We start from the raw sequence: 16,804 nt of genomic DNA, 5'->3' as shown, positions 1-16,804 counted from the left end.
GGGCTCCAGCTGTGCTGGGGAAGCGCCGGCCGGGGGCGCAGGGTCTGGCGGCTGCCCGGCAAACCGTGAAGCCGGTAGCGCTTGGGCAGCCCTTTTCGCGTGGCTGGGAGGGAGGAGGGGGAGTTAGGGCGGGGACTTTGGGGGAACGGGCGGAGTAGGGGCGGGGCAGGGGTGGGAAAGGGGCGGGGCCAGGGCCCGTGGAGTGTCCTCTTGTTTTATTTTTTAAATATAGTAACCCTAGGCTAGGAGTGTGGGGTGCCATCTCCTTTGGAACATGGGAACCAATGGGCTTCCAGTGCAACCCTCAAAGCAGCCAGTCAGCTAGGATGCTGCTCCCAGCAGTAATCCCACCTTTCAAATCCATGAGAAAGCTGAGCTCCCATGAGCAGGATAAAATGGAAAGATCCTAAAAGAAACCACAGAGCCCTCTTCTCTCTGGAGGCCCAGACAATATCCCTCCCCCACACCTCTGAGGTGGTGGGGGATGCAACTTGCTTTTAAAAGCATTAAAGAAAGTTCATCTCGGGTCTAGTAATTTAGCAATTGCTTATTTCATACATTTCAGCTGTGCCATATACTTTTTATACTAAGGTAACAGATATAATAGGTTATAAATATGGTCAAGATATCAACTACTTTTGAAAATACGTAGAGTTGATTTGTGAAAGGCCAGATTTTCTTTTTCTTTGTCAAATATTAAGATGTAGAAAAGTTAGCTAAATTTAGTGAGACTAAATTTATATTAGCATCCATTAATGATTTACATAGCCTTTACATTGTTTTCAAATAGTAGCAAAAAGAAAGGGAGTTACTGTATGCTACATTTCTTATATCAGGTACTCTTCACATTTACATTACTTAATTTCTCCTTGGGATCAGGTTTTCATGCTTTCTTCCTTTATGCTATCAATGGGTTAGTGAAGCTGATGTTCTTAACCTCACAATAAGCAGGGTAAAAGTGGAGAGACTGATTTTTAGACCACCCTATCTGACAAATCCATGCAGCATTACATGTCGTTGTGGATAGTAGTTGCAATTTAGTTTAGGGATAGCAGTAGGGATTAAAAATAGAAATTAGGAAAGAGGTGCAGATGGAACAAGTACCCAATAGCTCCCCCACAGATGAACAGGAATTGCCTACAAGTTAAAATAAGACTTTCACGCATTCTTAATAAGATACATTAGAAACTTTATAGTAATACACACCTCGCTATTATTTTTTCTCCTAGAAAGCTGAATGGATGACAACTACTTGCAATCATGCACTTTATGCAATATGTGATGTATTCACCCAGTATTTAGAAGTACTTAGTGATGTCCTCTTGGATGATATATTTGCACAGCTGTACTGGTGTGTGCAGCAAGGTAAGACTGTACCAAGTTGTTTTAAACAATGCTAACATTTTACCCTGTTGGGTACAAACAAACAAATGCACTATTTTCTATTCCAGACAATGAACAGCTAGCACGATCTGGTACCAACTGTTTGGAGAATGTCGTCATTCTAAATGGTGAAAAGTTTACCCTAGAAATCTGGGATAAAACGTGCAACTGCATGCTGGATATCTTCAAAACCACAATCCCCCATGCGTAAGAAAATTCCTCTTTTTATTGTAAAATTTGTATTGGCTATTCTTTTTAGAAGATAATTTGGATAAGGGATCCATGGTTTGAAATCAATTTCATTTTCTATGAGTGACCAAAAAGTTGTGATATTATATTTAATGTTTTTAATATTTTTTTTTGCTTATTTGTCAACAGAAGACTAAAAATAAATGGTCTTTTAGAACAGCAAATTGATTCAGAATAACAAGGGTATTCAGTGTACTTTTTCTATATATTGTAAATGTTAATCAACTGTGTTTAAAGAAAAAAAAACCAACACCTTTGAAATATAATATGGGAGGTTTTTTAACAGGAATTATTGAGGTCTAATCAAATTTTTAAAATTACAGCTTCACTGAGGAAGAATTGTATCTCCTGGTTTTATTCGCTTCTTCTCTTTGTCTTATTTATTGGACAGTAGGCCTTTCAATTTTTTAAGTACATGTGAAATAATAGGCGTTTTGCCATAAAATATGCTAATTGAAGTGTATTAGAGTGAGCTTCTTAATTTGTCAGGGAAGCCAAATAGTTGGTTCATCATCTTCACACTTGCCCCATTTTAATCTGTTTACTTAAAAAGCAAAATAATAATAATAATAAAGGGGAGGGGGCCCAAAAGGAATTAACAAGATGTTCTTAGTGTGACGCATTAATCTCTTGGTCATTCACTTTTGTGGCCTTTAACCTTTCACAACCCTCATACATTTAATTGTCTTTCCTTGCTGTGTTATATCTTAACTCTGCCTGTAAGCTTCTTGGAGAAGGGTCTTGCCACTTCAGCTACAATATGCCATGCATGCTTATGTGGTGTGAAAAAATAGAAAATCGCTGTTACTGTTATCTGAGACTAAAATCCTCCAACACCCCCCGACCCCAAATCCCTCCCAGAAGATGCGTCTATACTGTAGGCTTTTTTCGGCAGTGTGTAGTGTCCATATCTGTGTAACCTCTCAGCAGAGATATAAATATTAGTGGAGATGGTGAGGCACAGTTTAGGCGACTAGAGTAAAGAAATGCCTGAAGGGTGTGGGTATGTACTTGAGTACATGCCCTGCACGACTCCCTACTTGCCCAAGCCATGCCTTCACCATTAAGCAGTGTAGTTTCCCACTGCTGGAGCCTTTCCTACCTCAGTGAAAGACGCCAACAGTGGGGAAAGACTCTGCCGGTTCCCCACTGCTGGAGCCCTTCCTCACCACAACAAAAGGTCCTAGCAGTGAGGAGCTGCTGAACCCTTTCCCCACAGCGTCCCTGCTTCCGGAGCCTTTCACTGACACTTGTAGCCACACGCCACAATGTGGACATAGTGAGCTTTTCACGCTGGCAAATAGCTAAACATACGTTACACACTGCCACCAGTGGGGTGTACTGTAGATGAAGCCAGAGTGTGCAACTCCCTGCCCATTCTGAAGTCTCACTGTCTCTGTCCTGACTCATGTAACAACACTGCTGGGCCTGCACATGACTGCTGGCTCCATACCATTTTCTCCTTTCCCAGGTTTGTCTTCCTGATGTTACCTGGCCCAGTGGAGGGATCAGGAACTGATAGTGGGGGAGCTGGGATGCATGCGGCATTCAGGCTGAAGTACAGAGGGAATTGCAGTGAGGGGGGACTTTCACCTCACAAATATCTCACCCTGCCCTGTCTTTAGTGGCTAGAAACCTCTTCAACACGCCACCCAATAGCAACACAAAATCCACAGAAAGGCAGCCAGTTCCCAGATGTTTCAGGTTTTAATTTAATAATACAACTCTTTGAGCTAAACCAATAATAAATTTCACATGCTATCAAAGCATCAGATTGTGTGGTGAAGAAGTGATGTGGCTGGAACGAAACCACCACTGTGTCTTTTGTTGGTGTGACCGAGAGTGACATTTGAACCTCTGTCTCCAGATGTGAAAAGCCAAACACACTAACCCATTGTGTCAGCTACCATGTACAGTTTTAATATGAACTTGTGCAAGCAGAATGTGTCAAGTCTTCATTTTCACCAAAGTACTAAGTTCCTTCACTGTTCTGTGGATTCATACAATCAGACATTGGCTGCTCCGTAACAATTTCTGTTGTGGACCTCTTATGCTGGTTCTTTTGCATTGTCTATTCAGGGCATGTCTTACCTACCCACCGGATCGGCGGGTAGCGATTGATCTATCGGGGATCGATTTATCGCATCTAGGGTAGACGCAATAAAATCGATCCCGATCGCTCTGCCGTCGACTCCGGAACGCCACCGCAGCGAGAGGCGGAAGCGGAGTCGACGGGGAAGCGGCAGCGGTCGATTCGCCGCCATCCTCACAGCCAGGTAAGTCGACCTAAAATACACAACTTCAGCTACGCTATTCACGTAGCTGAAGTTGCGTATCTTAGGTCGACCCCCTCCCCCGTAGTGTAGACCTAGTCTAAGCATCTGCTTTTAAGACCTGCATAATGCTTCGGTTTCCCTTTTGGTGACATTTATGATATTTTGCTTTTCTGGCTGGACACGTTTTCCACGAATGTTGTGATTTTTCTACCACAGTTTCCATATGTTTCCGTTCTCTTTTTCCTGTCTGTCTTCTGTCAGAGTTTCCTCAGGTTTTCATTTTGTATTTCTTCTTGAGCTTTATAGGTTGAAATTTTTGTATGATCACAAGCATCCCTGTGTTCCCATTTATATTCTGTGGAGATGCGCAGCCTTCCCAGTGAAACATCATCTGTTTTATCAGTATTTTTACATACAGTCTTCTGATCAGTATGTCATCTGCCTCATCTTCCAGGGCATATGAGGACATTTACTTGGTACCCATCACTGTTACTGACAACCCTGATGCAACACGAAACTGCTCAAAATGACCTGTTCATTTTAGTCATGTCTTCTCAGCAAAATTTAAGACTTTCTAGAAGGGTTAGTGGAAATACTGACTCCATTTCCCTCAAAAATTAACTTTTCTTTGCAGGCTCCTTGTTTTCATCCTGTTTTTCTGCTGTTTCTGTGCCCTTAAGCTATCTTATTTTTCTCCCTCCGTGCCTGTGGCTTCCTTCCTCTTCCAATGGGAGCGGGGCCTTTTTGCTGTAGCTCTCTTGTGACCTGCAGTCTCCTCTTCATGCAGGTCATATTTTTCTGTCCTGTCTCTCCTCTTTGGGCTGGGGCTTTTCCTGCCCTCACAGCAAAGAGCCTCAGCTCTCTCCTCTTTCTATTCTACGGTGCAGCCCTGACAACACAGCTTGTTCTGGATGTTGCTCCAGTGCTTGGGGATGAGGAAAACAGCCCCTCCCTGCTCTGAGTAACTTCACATACTCTTTCTTCCTTTCTCCTTGTTCCGATACTGTTTGTTGAAGTGCAGGCAGAAGCAAAGAGCACAGAGGTATATATGGTTGCATCAAGGGCAAGAGCTTTATTGCTAATAGCGTGGAAGTGGTTAGTTAATAAATTGGCATTTATTCCAGGTGTAATGACTTCAGTATTAACTCTAGGTGCCTTCCAGCATACGAACTGACTGCATTTGACCCAATGCCTTAAAAATAAGAATATGACTAAAATGCAAATGAAGGTGTGATTGCAACTCAGGTAGGTACCTTTAATCTTGCTAGCTCAGCTAAAACTAGCAGTGAAGAAGCCCAGCCAGGCCTTCTGGGTACATAGTCATGTTGCTAGTCGGCACTGAAGCTGTGCTGCTGTAACTTCACTGCTAGTTTTAGCCTTGTTAGCTGGATTAGAGCTAGGGAGGGTATGCCTACCCAAGCTGCAGTTATGTCTTGGATTCAGTGGAAACGTACCCCAAGACCCTGTATTCTGTTAGTAACCTTTGAACCAGCCAGCACTTTACCTCACACTATTTTTAATATTGGCAACTCAGTAAACCTGTTTTTATGTATTGTATTTTATATCCCTCTAAGTATGAGAAACATTGTGATTGCTTCAAAAGTTATTTAATGGGTGAGTCTTCATACGTGGTACTGGAATCTGCCAGTGTTTGACAGGCTCTCTTTGACTATGTCTGTATTTGGAACTGGGTGTGATATTCCCAGCTAGGCTAGACATACTCTTGCTAGCTCTCATCGAGCTACTATGCTAAAAATAGTATGTAGCCACTGTAACATGGGCAGTTGCAAGCAGTGGCACAGGCTAGCCAATCTGAGTACAAACCCACCCAGACTCTGTGGAGATGGATGTGTGGTGGCTAGCCCATGTTGCCGCTTGCCGGTGCCAATGCTACATTACTCTTTTTGTATGCTAGCTCAATGAGAGCTAGTGAGAGACGGTCTACTCCAGCTGGGAATCCCACCGCTAGCTCCAAGTGTAGATGTACTCCTTGTTTTCAAAAGTGATTAAACAATCCTGAAATGATACTACTTGTCTTTCTTTGAGAAGCTCTTTGCTTAGATAACTAAAATAATTACTTATCACTTTTGTGAAGAATCATGTGGGTAGCCAGGTAAAATGGGTGTCCTGGCATGCTTTCAAATTCATTGGGTTATTAATTCTTCAGTATCTCAATTGCTTTTGCAGAAATCATTGCCCTACCTTTGCTCCTGTACTTATGCAACATGGTGACAGTAGAAAAATCCTGCAATGAGCCCCACCAGGCATGTGCACACACTTTTGAGTATGTCACAGGCATCAGATTCTGGAGGCCTGGATGGAAGTCGTCTTTGTTACAAATCAGAAGAAATAATATAATCTGTACAATTTATAATTTTATTTAAGATGAAGCCATACCCTCAGGTGTGCCAAAGCAGAGTTTGGCATAGCTGAGATAGATAGAGGCAAAATTGACCCTCCTCTTATCCTGGTACTGGCCAGGAGCTGGGAACGGGCTCCTGGCAAAAATTAGAACAGTCTAAATTCTGCAGGCACTTAATAGCTCCCTAGGGCCATTATGCCAGTGAGAATTGTTAGAGTGCAGCATGCTCTGGGCCCACTCTTTCCCACCTCCTTTCACAGGTAGTGATGATGACTGGGTAGCATAAAACCAACTACATTGGCTTTAGCCACCTCTATCCCAGAAGAGTTCCCAGCTACTCCTTTGTGACAACTTTGTGCCTGCAAAGTATTACTGTCGCTTCTGCTCTGTATCAGTTATAAAGTTTACAAATAACACCAGAGGTTGTTTTTTGTTTTGTTTTTAAAGCTAAGAACTAAAGTAGTTATAGTTGGAAAAGTGTGAAGTAAACATTTTTATTTTTATTTCTTGCTCATAACTGAAACAAACTATATTTCAAAAACAGTATTTAAATTATAGATTTCTGGAAGTATCTATTAACAGAGTATATTTTTGCCTCCATTTTTTATTCATTTTTCATGCCTTTTATCAATTTCATTTCTAACAATACTAGACACAGGGTACCCATTGCATACGAATGTGTGTCTTGTATGTAAGTATCTAAATGTGTGATTTGTGTTTCAAAACTGCTGAGTGTGTGCTCTTTGTGTTTTCAAGGCTGTTGACTTGGCGACCGACAGGTGGAGAGGCTGGCCCTGTATCTCCATCTGCTTTGAGAGAGAAACAGCTGGTATGTTTTATAAAAATGAGTTTTAATTTTTTTTTAAAGCTCTCATGGGTTTCCCTTGAATATACATTGTTGTATGGAACAAGTAAAATGTGCTTAGTTTAGATCCAAATTTTGATGTGGTTTGGTTGGAAATGCTTTTCTAGATAATGTACTTCAAAAAAACACATTCAGTTGCCAAGAAATAGTGTTTTTTCAGTCTGTTTATGCAGTGCTCATACATTGTGTTGTGCAGAAGTAGGTAAGCTATATTCCAGTACATGTGCACATTCCTGATAACACCCCTAGATAGTGGTGGCCAGGCTCCTTGGACGATAACATTGTTTTGATTTAATTTAAATAAGAGTGCATTTATCTTTTTAGTTAGGCTAGCACAATAAAATCCATAGTGCATAATCACAGAAAATCGTTGCACTTCAGTGATTTTTGGGGGGTTTCTCACAGATTGTGTTTCATAATAAGAATATAAACTTTCATTTAAAAATAAAGTTTGTAGCCCATGTAGTCTCCAAGCCTTGATGGTGTAAACTGACATGCTGTTGTTTCTTTGGATTTGCATACTTATGTGACTAAGGGCTTGAGTCCCATTGATTTCAATGGAACAGCTCATGCTTTTTAAATTAAGCACTTGGGTAAATCTTCCTAGGACATGGGGGGCCTAAGTCTCTGCATGGGTGAAAAGGTCCATCTATCTGGATGCCATTGCAGGATCAAGGTCCAGAACAGTAACACTAAGATGTGAACTTCCTCCATTTCTCTTCAGGGGTCTAGTTATAGCAAAACACAAATGTGAACTGTTTCATTTCTGGTTGTATTAGACCTCTAGCCAATACTCTCATTCAGTGTTATTAGATGTACTTGCCACATCCTAATGTGCGTGAAGTGCTTTGAAAGTGAAAAGCACTATATAAAATGGTAGATGATGGCAGTATTTTTGAACTTCCATTTGAAATTATTAGAAATAAAGCTGAAAGTTATACAATATGTAAATAATTGAATATTGCACTGGATAGTCCTTGATCATTTGAATAAACTAAAAAGCTGCTGTTGTCCTTTTAAATTAAAGTAGCATGTTTTATTTTTTAGTAGTGATGTTTTATAAAAAGCCCAGAGTCTCAGGCTTTGTCTTCATTGCAAAAAAAAAAAAAATGTGTATTTATGTCAAGTTAGCTATCTCAATGTAAAAAATGTACCTTTTTCAGTGAGGACGTAGCCTTAGATCCTGTGGTATGGTTTGCTGGGGTTTGTGGATTTTCATGATCAATCAGCAGTTAAATTAACTCAACGTTTTAAAATAAAGCTGTTTCACAGTTTTCCTGTAAGGTAGGTAGGAAGTATTATACACGTTTTCAGATGCATAATCTGAGAGACAGTAGTTGTGACTTGCCCAGTTTCATGCAGTGAGCGAGGCATCAGCAAAAACTGGAAATGAAATCCAGAAGTTCTGACTCCCATTCCTCCATAACCAGTAGAACACTTTGCCTCCCTTTATTTTGCATCTGAATGGCCCTCTTGTCTTAGATTGTTCCTTAAGTGTTTTGAGTGCAACAGTGCTGGGTATTATACACAATAGTATAAAATCAAACATGCATTCATATAAAATGAGGAGAGGAGTTGTCTACTGTTTGATGAATACCCAATCCTGGTTACTATTATTGGTATGCTGTAATTGTTTGTAAGTCGTATACTTAGATTTAAATCGTCATAGTCTCAAATTGCATTTACTGGACAATAGACACTGGAAATATTTGCTTATTGAAAGGAATAATAATCACACATCTATATAAACTACTTCAGCAGTTAATGATAGAATATTCTTATTTCTATATTAAATTACATAATTTAATATTTCTACCTGTTCCCACGAGTACTTAAAATTGAAAGGCAGGGAGTAGTCTTAATGGTGATCAACATATAGTGAAAAAATAAAATAAAATTCTTCAATTTAGTATGCGGAATACTCAACCCAGCAAGAATAAGGAAGCTATTCATATAATGTAGCCGCTTTTCTCTTTCAGGTCATCCCAAGTCATAGATCTTATCTTGTCAGCTCTTGTCTTGTGACTCCCCTGTTTTTTTAGTATTCCTGATATACATATCACAGAAATCTGCTGAAGCAGCTAACTATCAAATAATAATAATAATAATATTTAATAGGGCATTTACTTGATACTTCCATCTGCCAAGCCAACATCTTGCTGCAGTAGACTTCTGTGATTTATACCCACCACACATCATGAGGTGATCATTCATGACTTCAGGGGACTTGAAGCAAATAAAGATTAAAGTTCAATTATACTGCTCACTTACTCTTGCTATTTGAAGCATTCCAAGATCTGCCACTTACATCTCTGTGCCTCATTTTCACCCATTTATATATTGGAGAATGATGCTTCGCTGGGTGGGGCTAAGAATTTGTAAATAAAGCACTTGGAAGGAAGGTATAGAGCAATGCCAGGTTTCAGAATTATACTACAGTTAATATATTTTAGTTAATCCAGTGAAACGTGAATTAAGCTTTTACTTGACATGCTAGTACATGGTCCAGTGAAGTATTTGAAAATGGTAAAAAATGATTGTAAGTGCAAAGTATTCTCTTGATTTCAATATATAATTACATATTTTATCTTAGTTATTTGATTATATTACTTTGCTCTACATGCACGTATTTGAGAAGTTGTCAGTCCTTGTCTTGGTGAACCTTATTACTTGAATTGGTCTTCTCCCAAAAAACTGCTATAGTGCATATTATATTTTTTAAATAATCACAATAATGAAATAGAAAACTCCTCAAAATTATTGTCAGTAAATTACAGTTCCATTTTATTGAAAGTTGACCCATTGGTGAGCTTCTGTTCAGTTTATTTGATGTACCGACTGTTTATTTTATTTTCAGGATACAATATCACAGAAATCTGTAGATATTCATGATACTGTCCAGCCAAGATCTTCAGATCGACACCAAATTCAGCCCATTGTGGGGTCCACAGCAAGTGAAGAGATCAGCAAAACCAGACCTACAGCAAGTAAGTCTTTCTTTAAATAAAAAGAGGAATGCTTGAGAACAGAGGATTTTGTATTTGTTAAAGTAGTGTTTCTCAACCGGGGGGGGGGGGGGGGGGGTCTCAGGATGGGTTTACGAGGGTCACAAGTATAAAGGTACGAAAAAACATGTGTGCCAGATCACAGTATATTTTTACACAGAAACGAACTATAAGATCACTTTTTACAAATTAGGAGTCTTACAAAGTCCTGGAATGAGACACTTGTGCTTGCTTTGTACCAGCTAATTTTTTTATGTTGCGTTGAATTGAAGAAACCATTGATGAGAATCCCAATGTACATAAGTTGTGGTGTTGTACACGGGATTAAAACTTTCAAAGTTTCAGTTACAAGTTTGGGATACTCATGCTTCTAAGCCATTCAAAACATGCAAACATCTTCTGAAAGAAATGAACACTGAAGCTTTTTGTCAGATGAAAACTAGATCAGTTTATCTTGGAGGCTTCCTGCAAGTTCGGCAGACTCGACTTCTCTTTTGTTGAACAGATTAATTATCCACCTCTTGCCGTGTTCTTCGTCGTCAGGTGGGAAGTAATCCTGGAGCTTCTTTTTAAGTTCAAGTATATGTTCAATCATAATGTTTTTTAATTGTTTTATGTCCACACTCTTTTCATCAGCAATTGATTTAATGAATTTGCAACACAGAGGAAATGACTCGAAGTTTCCACTCTGAAGCCGAGCAGACCAGGCTCCAAGCTTCTTTTCAAAGGCTCTTGCTTTGTCTCCCAACACAATTATGGTTTTGTGCTGTCCTTGAAAACTCATGTTTAACTCATTGAGATGATTGAAGATGTCTGAGTAAGCCAATTGAAGAAACCATGAATGATCCCAGAACGATTTAGCAAAAGGAGACCCTTGATCCTGTGGGATCATAAGTACTTCAGTTTGCAATTCAGAAAGTTTGCTTAACACTTTCCCCCCTAAGAGCTACCTCACTTCATTGTGCAAGAGAAGACTTTTATGAAGTGCACCCATTTCATCACAAACAGGCGAGCTGATAGAAATAGGCTTTTTTATGAAAATCACAACTTTTACAGACTCATCAAGTAATGCAACTCAGAAGGCTTTCCTTTCACAGCAAGTGCTTGCCAATGTAAGAAGCAATGCGTCCAAATTGCATGCAGCATAATTGTTCTTAATCTTGCAACAAGCCCACTGTTCTTGCTAGTCATTGCTTTGGTACCGTCACTGCATATAACAATACATTTTTTCCAATCGATTTCAAAATAATTTGGTAGCTTCAGCAAAAATATTAAATAGATATTCACCAGTCATGTGGCTAGGCAGCACTTTACAGAAGTGTGTGTTTTCCTCAACAGTAGCATCTGAATTGTATCGAAGGAAAGCTAAGAACTGTGCTGATCCTGGAACATCTGTTGATTTATGAAACTGAGCAGCTAGGAATTCACTCCATTTTAACTTTTCTTTCAACTGCTCATGAATGTCATCAGCCATTTCATTAATATGCCTCGAAACTGTATCATTTCATAAAGGAATAGCTTTGTTTATTTGCCTCTTCATGGCCGAGCATGCTTGTAACCATGTCTAATGCCACAGGAAGTATGAGATTCTCAGCTATTGTATGTTCCTTACATGTTTGGGCAATACAAAGTGACATGAGATATGAAGCTTCAAGAGCATTCTTACTGACATTCCTTGTGTTCGGCATCAGTGGTTGCTGGCTATTCAAGCAGTTCCATTTTCTCTTTAACGAACTCAGGAGGCTTGTTCTTTGACTGTAGATGTTTACTTTCCAAATGCTGACTTAATTTCAAAGGTTTCCTGCTTTCAGCACTTAGCACTTCACTACACACAACACAATGAGGTTTATTTTTTGATTGCTGTAAAACTGCACATTAAATAGCTGCAATCATATTTTCTGCACTTTGCTTTCTTCACTCCTTCATTCTGCAAAGTACTTACTTGAGCTCTCTTTAAACATTTATCCATTGCACAAGAAGATCTCGCTGAAAAGCACACATACATATTTGCTAGCTGCAAAGAATAACAATAACAAATTACTCTATATTAGGGCTGTCGGTTAATCGCAGGTAACTCATTCAATTAAATAAAAAAAATTAACTGCGATTAAAAAACATTATTGCGATTAATCGCACTGTTAAACAATAGAATACGAATTGAAATTTATTAAATATTTTTGGATGTTTCTCTACATTTTCAAATATATTGATTTCTATTACAACACAGAATGAAAAGTGTACAGTGCTCACTTTATATTATTATTTTTATTACAAATATTTGCACTGTAAAAAGGATAAAACAGTATTTTCCAATTCACCTCATACAAGTACTCTAGGGCAATCTCTTTATTGAGAAAGTGTAACTTACAAATGTAGATTTTTTTTTTTTGTTACATAACTGCACTCAACAAGAAAACAGTGGTAAAACTTTAGAGTCCACTCAGTCCTACTTCTTGTTCAGCCAATTGCTAAGACAAACAAGTTTTGTTTACATTTACTGGAGGTACTGCTGACTGCTTCTTATTTACAATGTCACCTGAAAGTGAGAACAGGCATTCGCATGGCACTTTTGTAGCCGGTGTTGCAAGGTATTTACATGCCAGATATGCTAAACATTCATATGCCCCTCCATGCCTTGGCTACCATTCCAGAGGACATATTTCCATGCTGATGATGCGCATTAAAGGAAAAAAGCATTAATTAAATTTGTGACTGAACTCCTTGGGGGAGAATTCCAAGTTCTGTTCTGTTTTACCCACATTCTGCCATATATTTCATGTTATAGCAGTCTCGGATGATGACCCAGCACGTGTTTGTTTTAAGAACACTTTCACAGCAGATTTGACAAAACACAAAGAAGGTACTAATGTGAGATTTCTAAGGATAGCTACAGCACTCGACCCAAGGTTTAAGAATCTGAAGTGCCTTCCAAAATCTGAGAGGGACGGGGCATACAGCACGCTTTCAGATGTCTTAAAAGAGCAAAACTCCGATGCGGAAACTACAGAACCTGAACCACCAAAAAATAAAATCAGCCTTCTGCTGGTGGCATCTGACTCAGATGATGAAAATGAACATGTGTTGGTCCGCTCTGCTTTGGATCGTTATCAAACAGAACCCATCATCAGCGTGGATGCATGTGCTCTGGAATGGTGGTTGAAGCATGAAGGGACATATGAATTTTTAGCGCATCGGGCACATAAATATCTTCCGATGCTGGCTACAACAGTGCCATGTGAATACCTGTTCTCACTTTCAGGTGACACTGTAAACAAGACATAGGCAGCATTATCTCCTGCAAATTGTAATCATACTTGTTTGTCTGACCGATTGGCTGAAATGGGACAGAGTGGACTCATAGGTTCTAAAATTTTGCATTATTTTATTTTTGAATGCAGTTATTTTTTTTACATAATTCTACATTTGTAAGTTCAACTTTCATTATAAAGAGATTGCACTACAGTATTTGTATTAGGTGAATTGAAATATACTATTTCTTTTGTTTTTTACATTGCAAATATTTGTAATAAAAATAAATATAAAGTGAGCACTGTACACTTTGTATTCTGTGTTGTAATTGAAATCAATATATTTGAAAATGTAGAAAACATTAACCATATTTAAATGATATTCTATTGTTTAACAGTGCGATTAATCATGATTAATTTTTAATCACTCTACATATTTGCATAGGTTTGAAATATTAGTTTCTTATTCATAATTTACTTATTGATATTTAAGGTAAGGAGTCACAATTTTTTGAAGTTTTAGCATGGGGGGGGGGGGGTCACATTTTTTTTTTTAAGTCCAAAGGGGGTCGCCAGCACAAAAAGATTGAGATACGCTGTGTTGAAGATATTATTTAATGGATATATGATTTTTAGTTCTCTGTGGTGAGGGCAAGAATTCAACAGTTTTATAAGGAGAAAAACACCTTGGGTGAAATTTTGGCTCCTTGGAAGTCAATGGCAAAACTCCCATTGGCTTCCATGGGGCCAGGATTTCACCCTGCGTTTAAAAATCTTGCTTTAGGTTGCTAGTAAATTTGTAACTTAAAGCAAGATTTCTTAAACACAGTATTTGACTCCTTATAAAATGATTATAAATTAGTAACTTAATCTTTCTTTCCTTGAATTTAATTTTTTTTAAGCTAACAGTAGCTGAGATCAAAACTTTTTCATTCCTGTCCAGAGGGGAGCTAACAAATGTTACAAAGCATGCCTCTAGAACCTTGGTTGCAAATGTATGTGTAGATGCTTGACGTATTAGTGACTAATCACCCTATTTAACTTGCGAGTATTTTCCAGTATAGAGAAGGCAAATGTATCTTAATGCTAGTCTGAAAGGGTCCATTTTTATAAGTGACAATCACTTTGCCTGTTGAGTTCTGGCTATTCTGCCAATACTGCCAGAACTTAGTTGGTAGTTTTGTGGTGATGGACACCTGCCTCCTATAAACTAAACTAAAACCCTTCAACAATTTTAGAGGTTTGAAAAGATGGGGAAAAAACCCTTCCCCATTATAAAATATATTGACAAACTTTTGTGTGTATGGTGATAAATCAGTGGATGAATTTTTACATTTCAGGCTTGGTTTTAACTATCCATGCAATTACATTCTTTTAAGTATAGGTCTGCCCTGAAAGTCTTCACTAAAATAACTTACTTACAAATTTAAATTGTACTTTACTTTTTTGCCTGAGTAACTGTTAAAGTTGCTAGAATAAGTAATGTTGCTGATTTATTTTTATTTTCTATTTTTTTTAAAGAATTTCCAGAACAGAAGTTGTTTGCTGCTCTGTTAATCAAATGTGTTGTACAACTGGAGCTTATTCAGACTATCGACAACATTGTGTTCTTCCCAGCAACCAGCAAAAAAGAAGATGCAGAGAATCTAGCAGCAGCACAAGTAAGTTTGAGTGGTTGGTGTTAGCCTTTTGGGAAGATTTTCACTGGTAGATTAAGTTCCATAAGCTCTTGCGACTTCAGTCAACTAATAGTTTCTTAGAACAATTACATAATTTCCAACCAAGCAACCAAAGTGTTTGTTAAACGTTACATTAATTCAGCCTTCTCCCCACAGAGGCAGACCACTTTGTGGAGGCTTAAATTTAGATATTACTAGTGTGTGATGAAATTTCCTTACCTCATATGTGTTGTTTGTTTGTTTGTTTGTTTGTTCTATCCAGATCTAAGTTTAAGTGTGTGTATGGCTAGAAATAAGGTAAGGGGCATAATTCATAGTGTCTGTCTTTTAAAGAGAAATTATAGAACAATCAAATTTCAACAGTCTTTTGCCCTTGAGTTGGCATAATTGGTTGTTAATGACTGATATCGCAAAGCTTCACTGCCATTACCAACAATCAGTAGTCAGTACTGTTCTGAGTCTGACTGTTCTAAGTCTGTTTTTTAAAGAGAGATGCAGTAGACTTCGATGTTCATGTGGACACACAAGATCAAGGAATGTATCGTTTTCTAACATCGCAACAGCTTTTCAAACTGCTGGACTGTTTGCTGGAATCTCACAGATTTGCTAAAGCTTTTAATTCAAACAATGAACAAAGAACTGCTCTCTGGAAAGCAGGTGGGTCACCTCCATTTAGAAAAATATTTGAGAAAACAATGTTACTGTGTTTTGAACCGAATCAGTTGCGTGTTTTGAGCTGATTCCCTTGCTATATCACCTTAGGGAGCCACCCGCATAGAGAATTAGCCTTAGCTATAGGTATATTCGTCTTAGAGCTCAATGGAGATTCTTTTCTGGTTGGTTACTTAAATATCTGACATTTCTTTTCCTTTAAAAGAAACTTTCCTTTCAGAAAAGGAAAAAGATAAAATAAAAATGTGTGATAGTTTAGTTTTGTTTTGTTTTGTTTTTATAACAAGAGCAACATAGGTGCCGACTCCGTGCGTGCTCCGGGGTTGGAGCACCCATGGGGGAAAATGGTGGGTGCTGAGCACCCAGCGGCAGCCCCCCAATCAGTTTCCCCCCCAGCGTCTTCTGCCTGCTGACGGGCCCCGCAAATCAACTCCGCCCACTCCCTCTCCGTACCTGCTGCGAACAGCTGGCAAATGATTATGGTAGTAGACAGAGACCCCAAACAACAGCACTGCCCTATGGTGCTACCTGCTGCAAGATCTAAATAAATGGGTAATTTGTAGTGGCCACTTACTGGCAAACAAGCATTTTTAAAAGATAGAAGTACAAAGGGAAAGTTCAAGATGAAAGTAACAAATGTAAATGTATTCCTTACATTTCTCCAGGTTTTAAAGGCAAATCAAAGCCTAATCTTTTGAAACAGGAGACTAGTAGCCTGGCCTGTGGGTTGCGCATTCTTTTCCGCATGTACATGGATGAAAGCCGCACCGGTGCATGGGATGAAGTCCAGCAAAGACTACTGAAGTAAGATCATTGCAATAGCTGTAACATTAAAATATATATTTAAACATGAAACACATTAATGTGCTCTATCTGATTTGCTATATGTACGTTTATATAGTGATGAAAAGGAAATAGTACAATGAAAGTTACAGCTGAAACGCTTGATGTGGTGTAGAAGAGTGCAGTTCTTCTGATCTCTGCTCTCTCCCTGCCCTGTCCATGAAACCTTGCAAAAGTGGCAGAACATAGGGTGGTGTCAGCCTTAACCCTGGTGTGTGCCAT

General features: G+C 38.8%; 1 protein-coding gene across 1 annotated transcript in view; it reads left to right on the top strand.

Moving 5' to 3' along the window:
• Positions 1 to 16,804, top strand: part of ARFGEF1 (ADP ribosylation factor guanine nucleotide exchange factor 1) — a 181,864-nt gene that overhangs the window by 161,766 nt on the left and 3,294 nt on the right. The window contains exons 31-37 of the mRNA XM_034763053.1: positions 1,230 to 1,365; positions 1,452 to 1,590; positions 7,027 to 7,099; positions 9,993 to 10,122; positions 14,910 to 15,049; positions 15,556 to 15,724; positions 16,405 to 16,543. Of these exons, the coding sequence (XP_034618944.1) occupies positions 1,230 to 1,365; positions 1,452 to 1,590; positions 7,027 to 7,099; positions 9,993 to 10,122; positions 14,910 to 15,049; positions 15,556 to 15,724; positions 16,405 to 16,543 (926 nt within the window). The remainder of the gene's footprint in view (positions 1 to 1,229; positions 1,366 to 1,451; positions 1,591 to 7,026; positions 7,100 to 9,992; positions 10,123 to 14,909; positions 15,050 to 15,555; positions 15,725 to 16,404; positions 16,544 to 16,804) is intronic.

This window comes from Trachemys scripta, chromosome 2, assembly GCF_013100865.1.
Source record: "Trachemys scripta elegans isolate TJP31775 chromosome 2, CAS_Tse_1.0, whole genome shotgun sequence".
In the NCBI taxonomy this organism is placed as follows: Eukaryota; Metazoa; Chordata; order Testudines; family Emydidae; genus Trachemys; species Trachemys scripta.
This window is presented reverse-complemented; position numbering and strand designations above follow the sequence as displayed.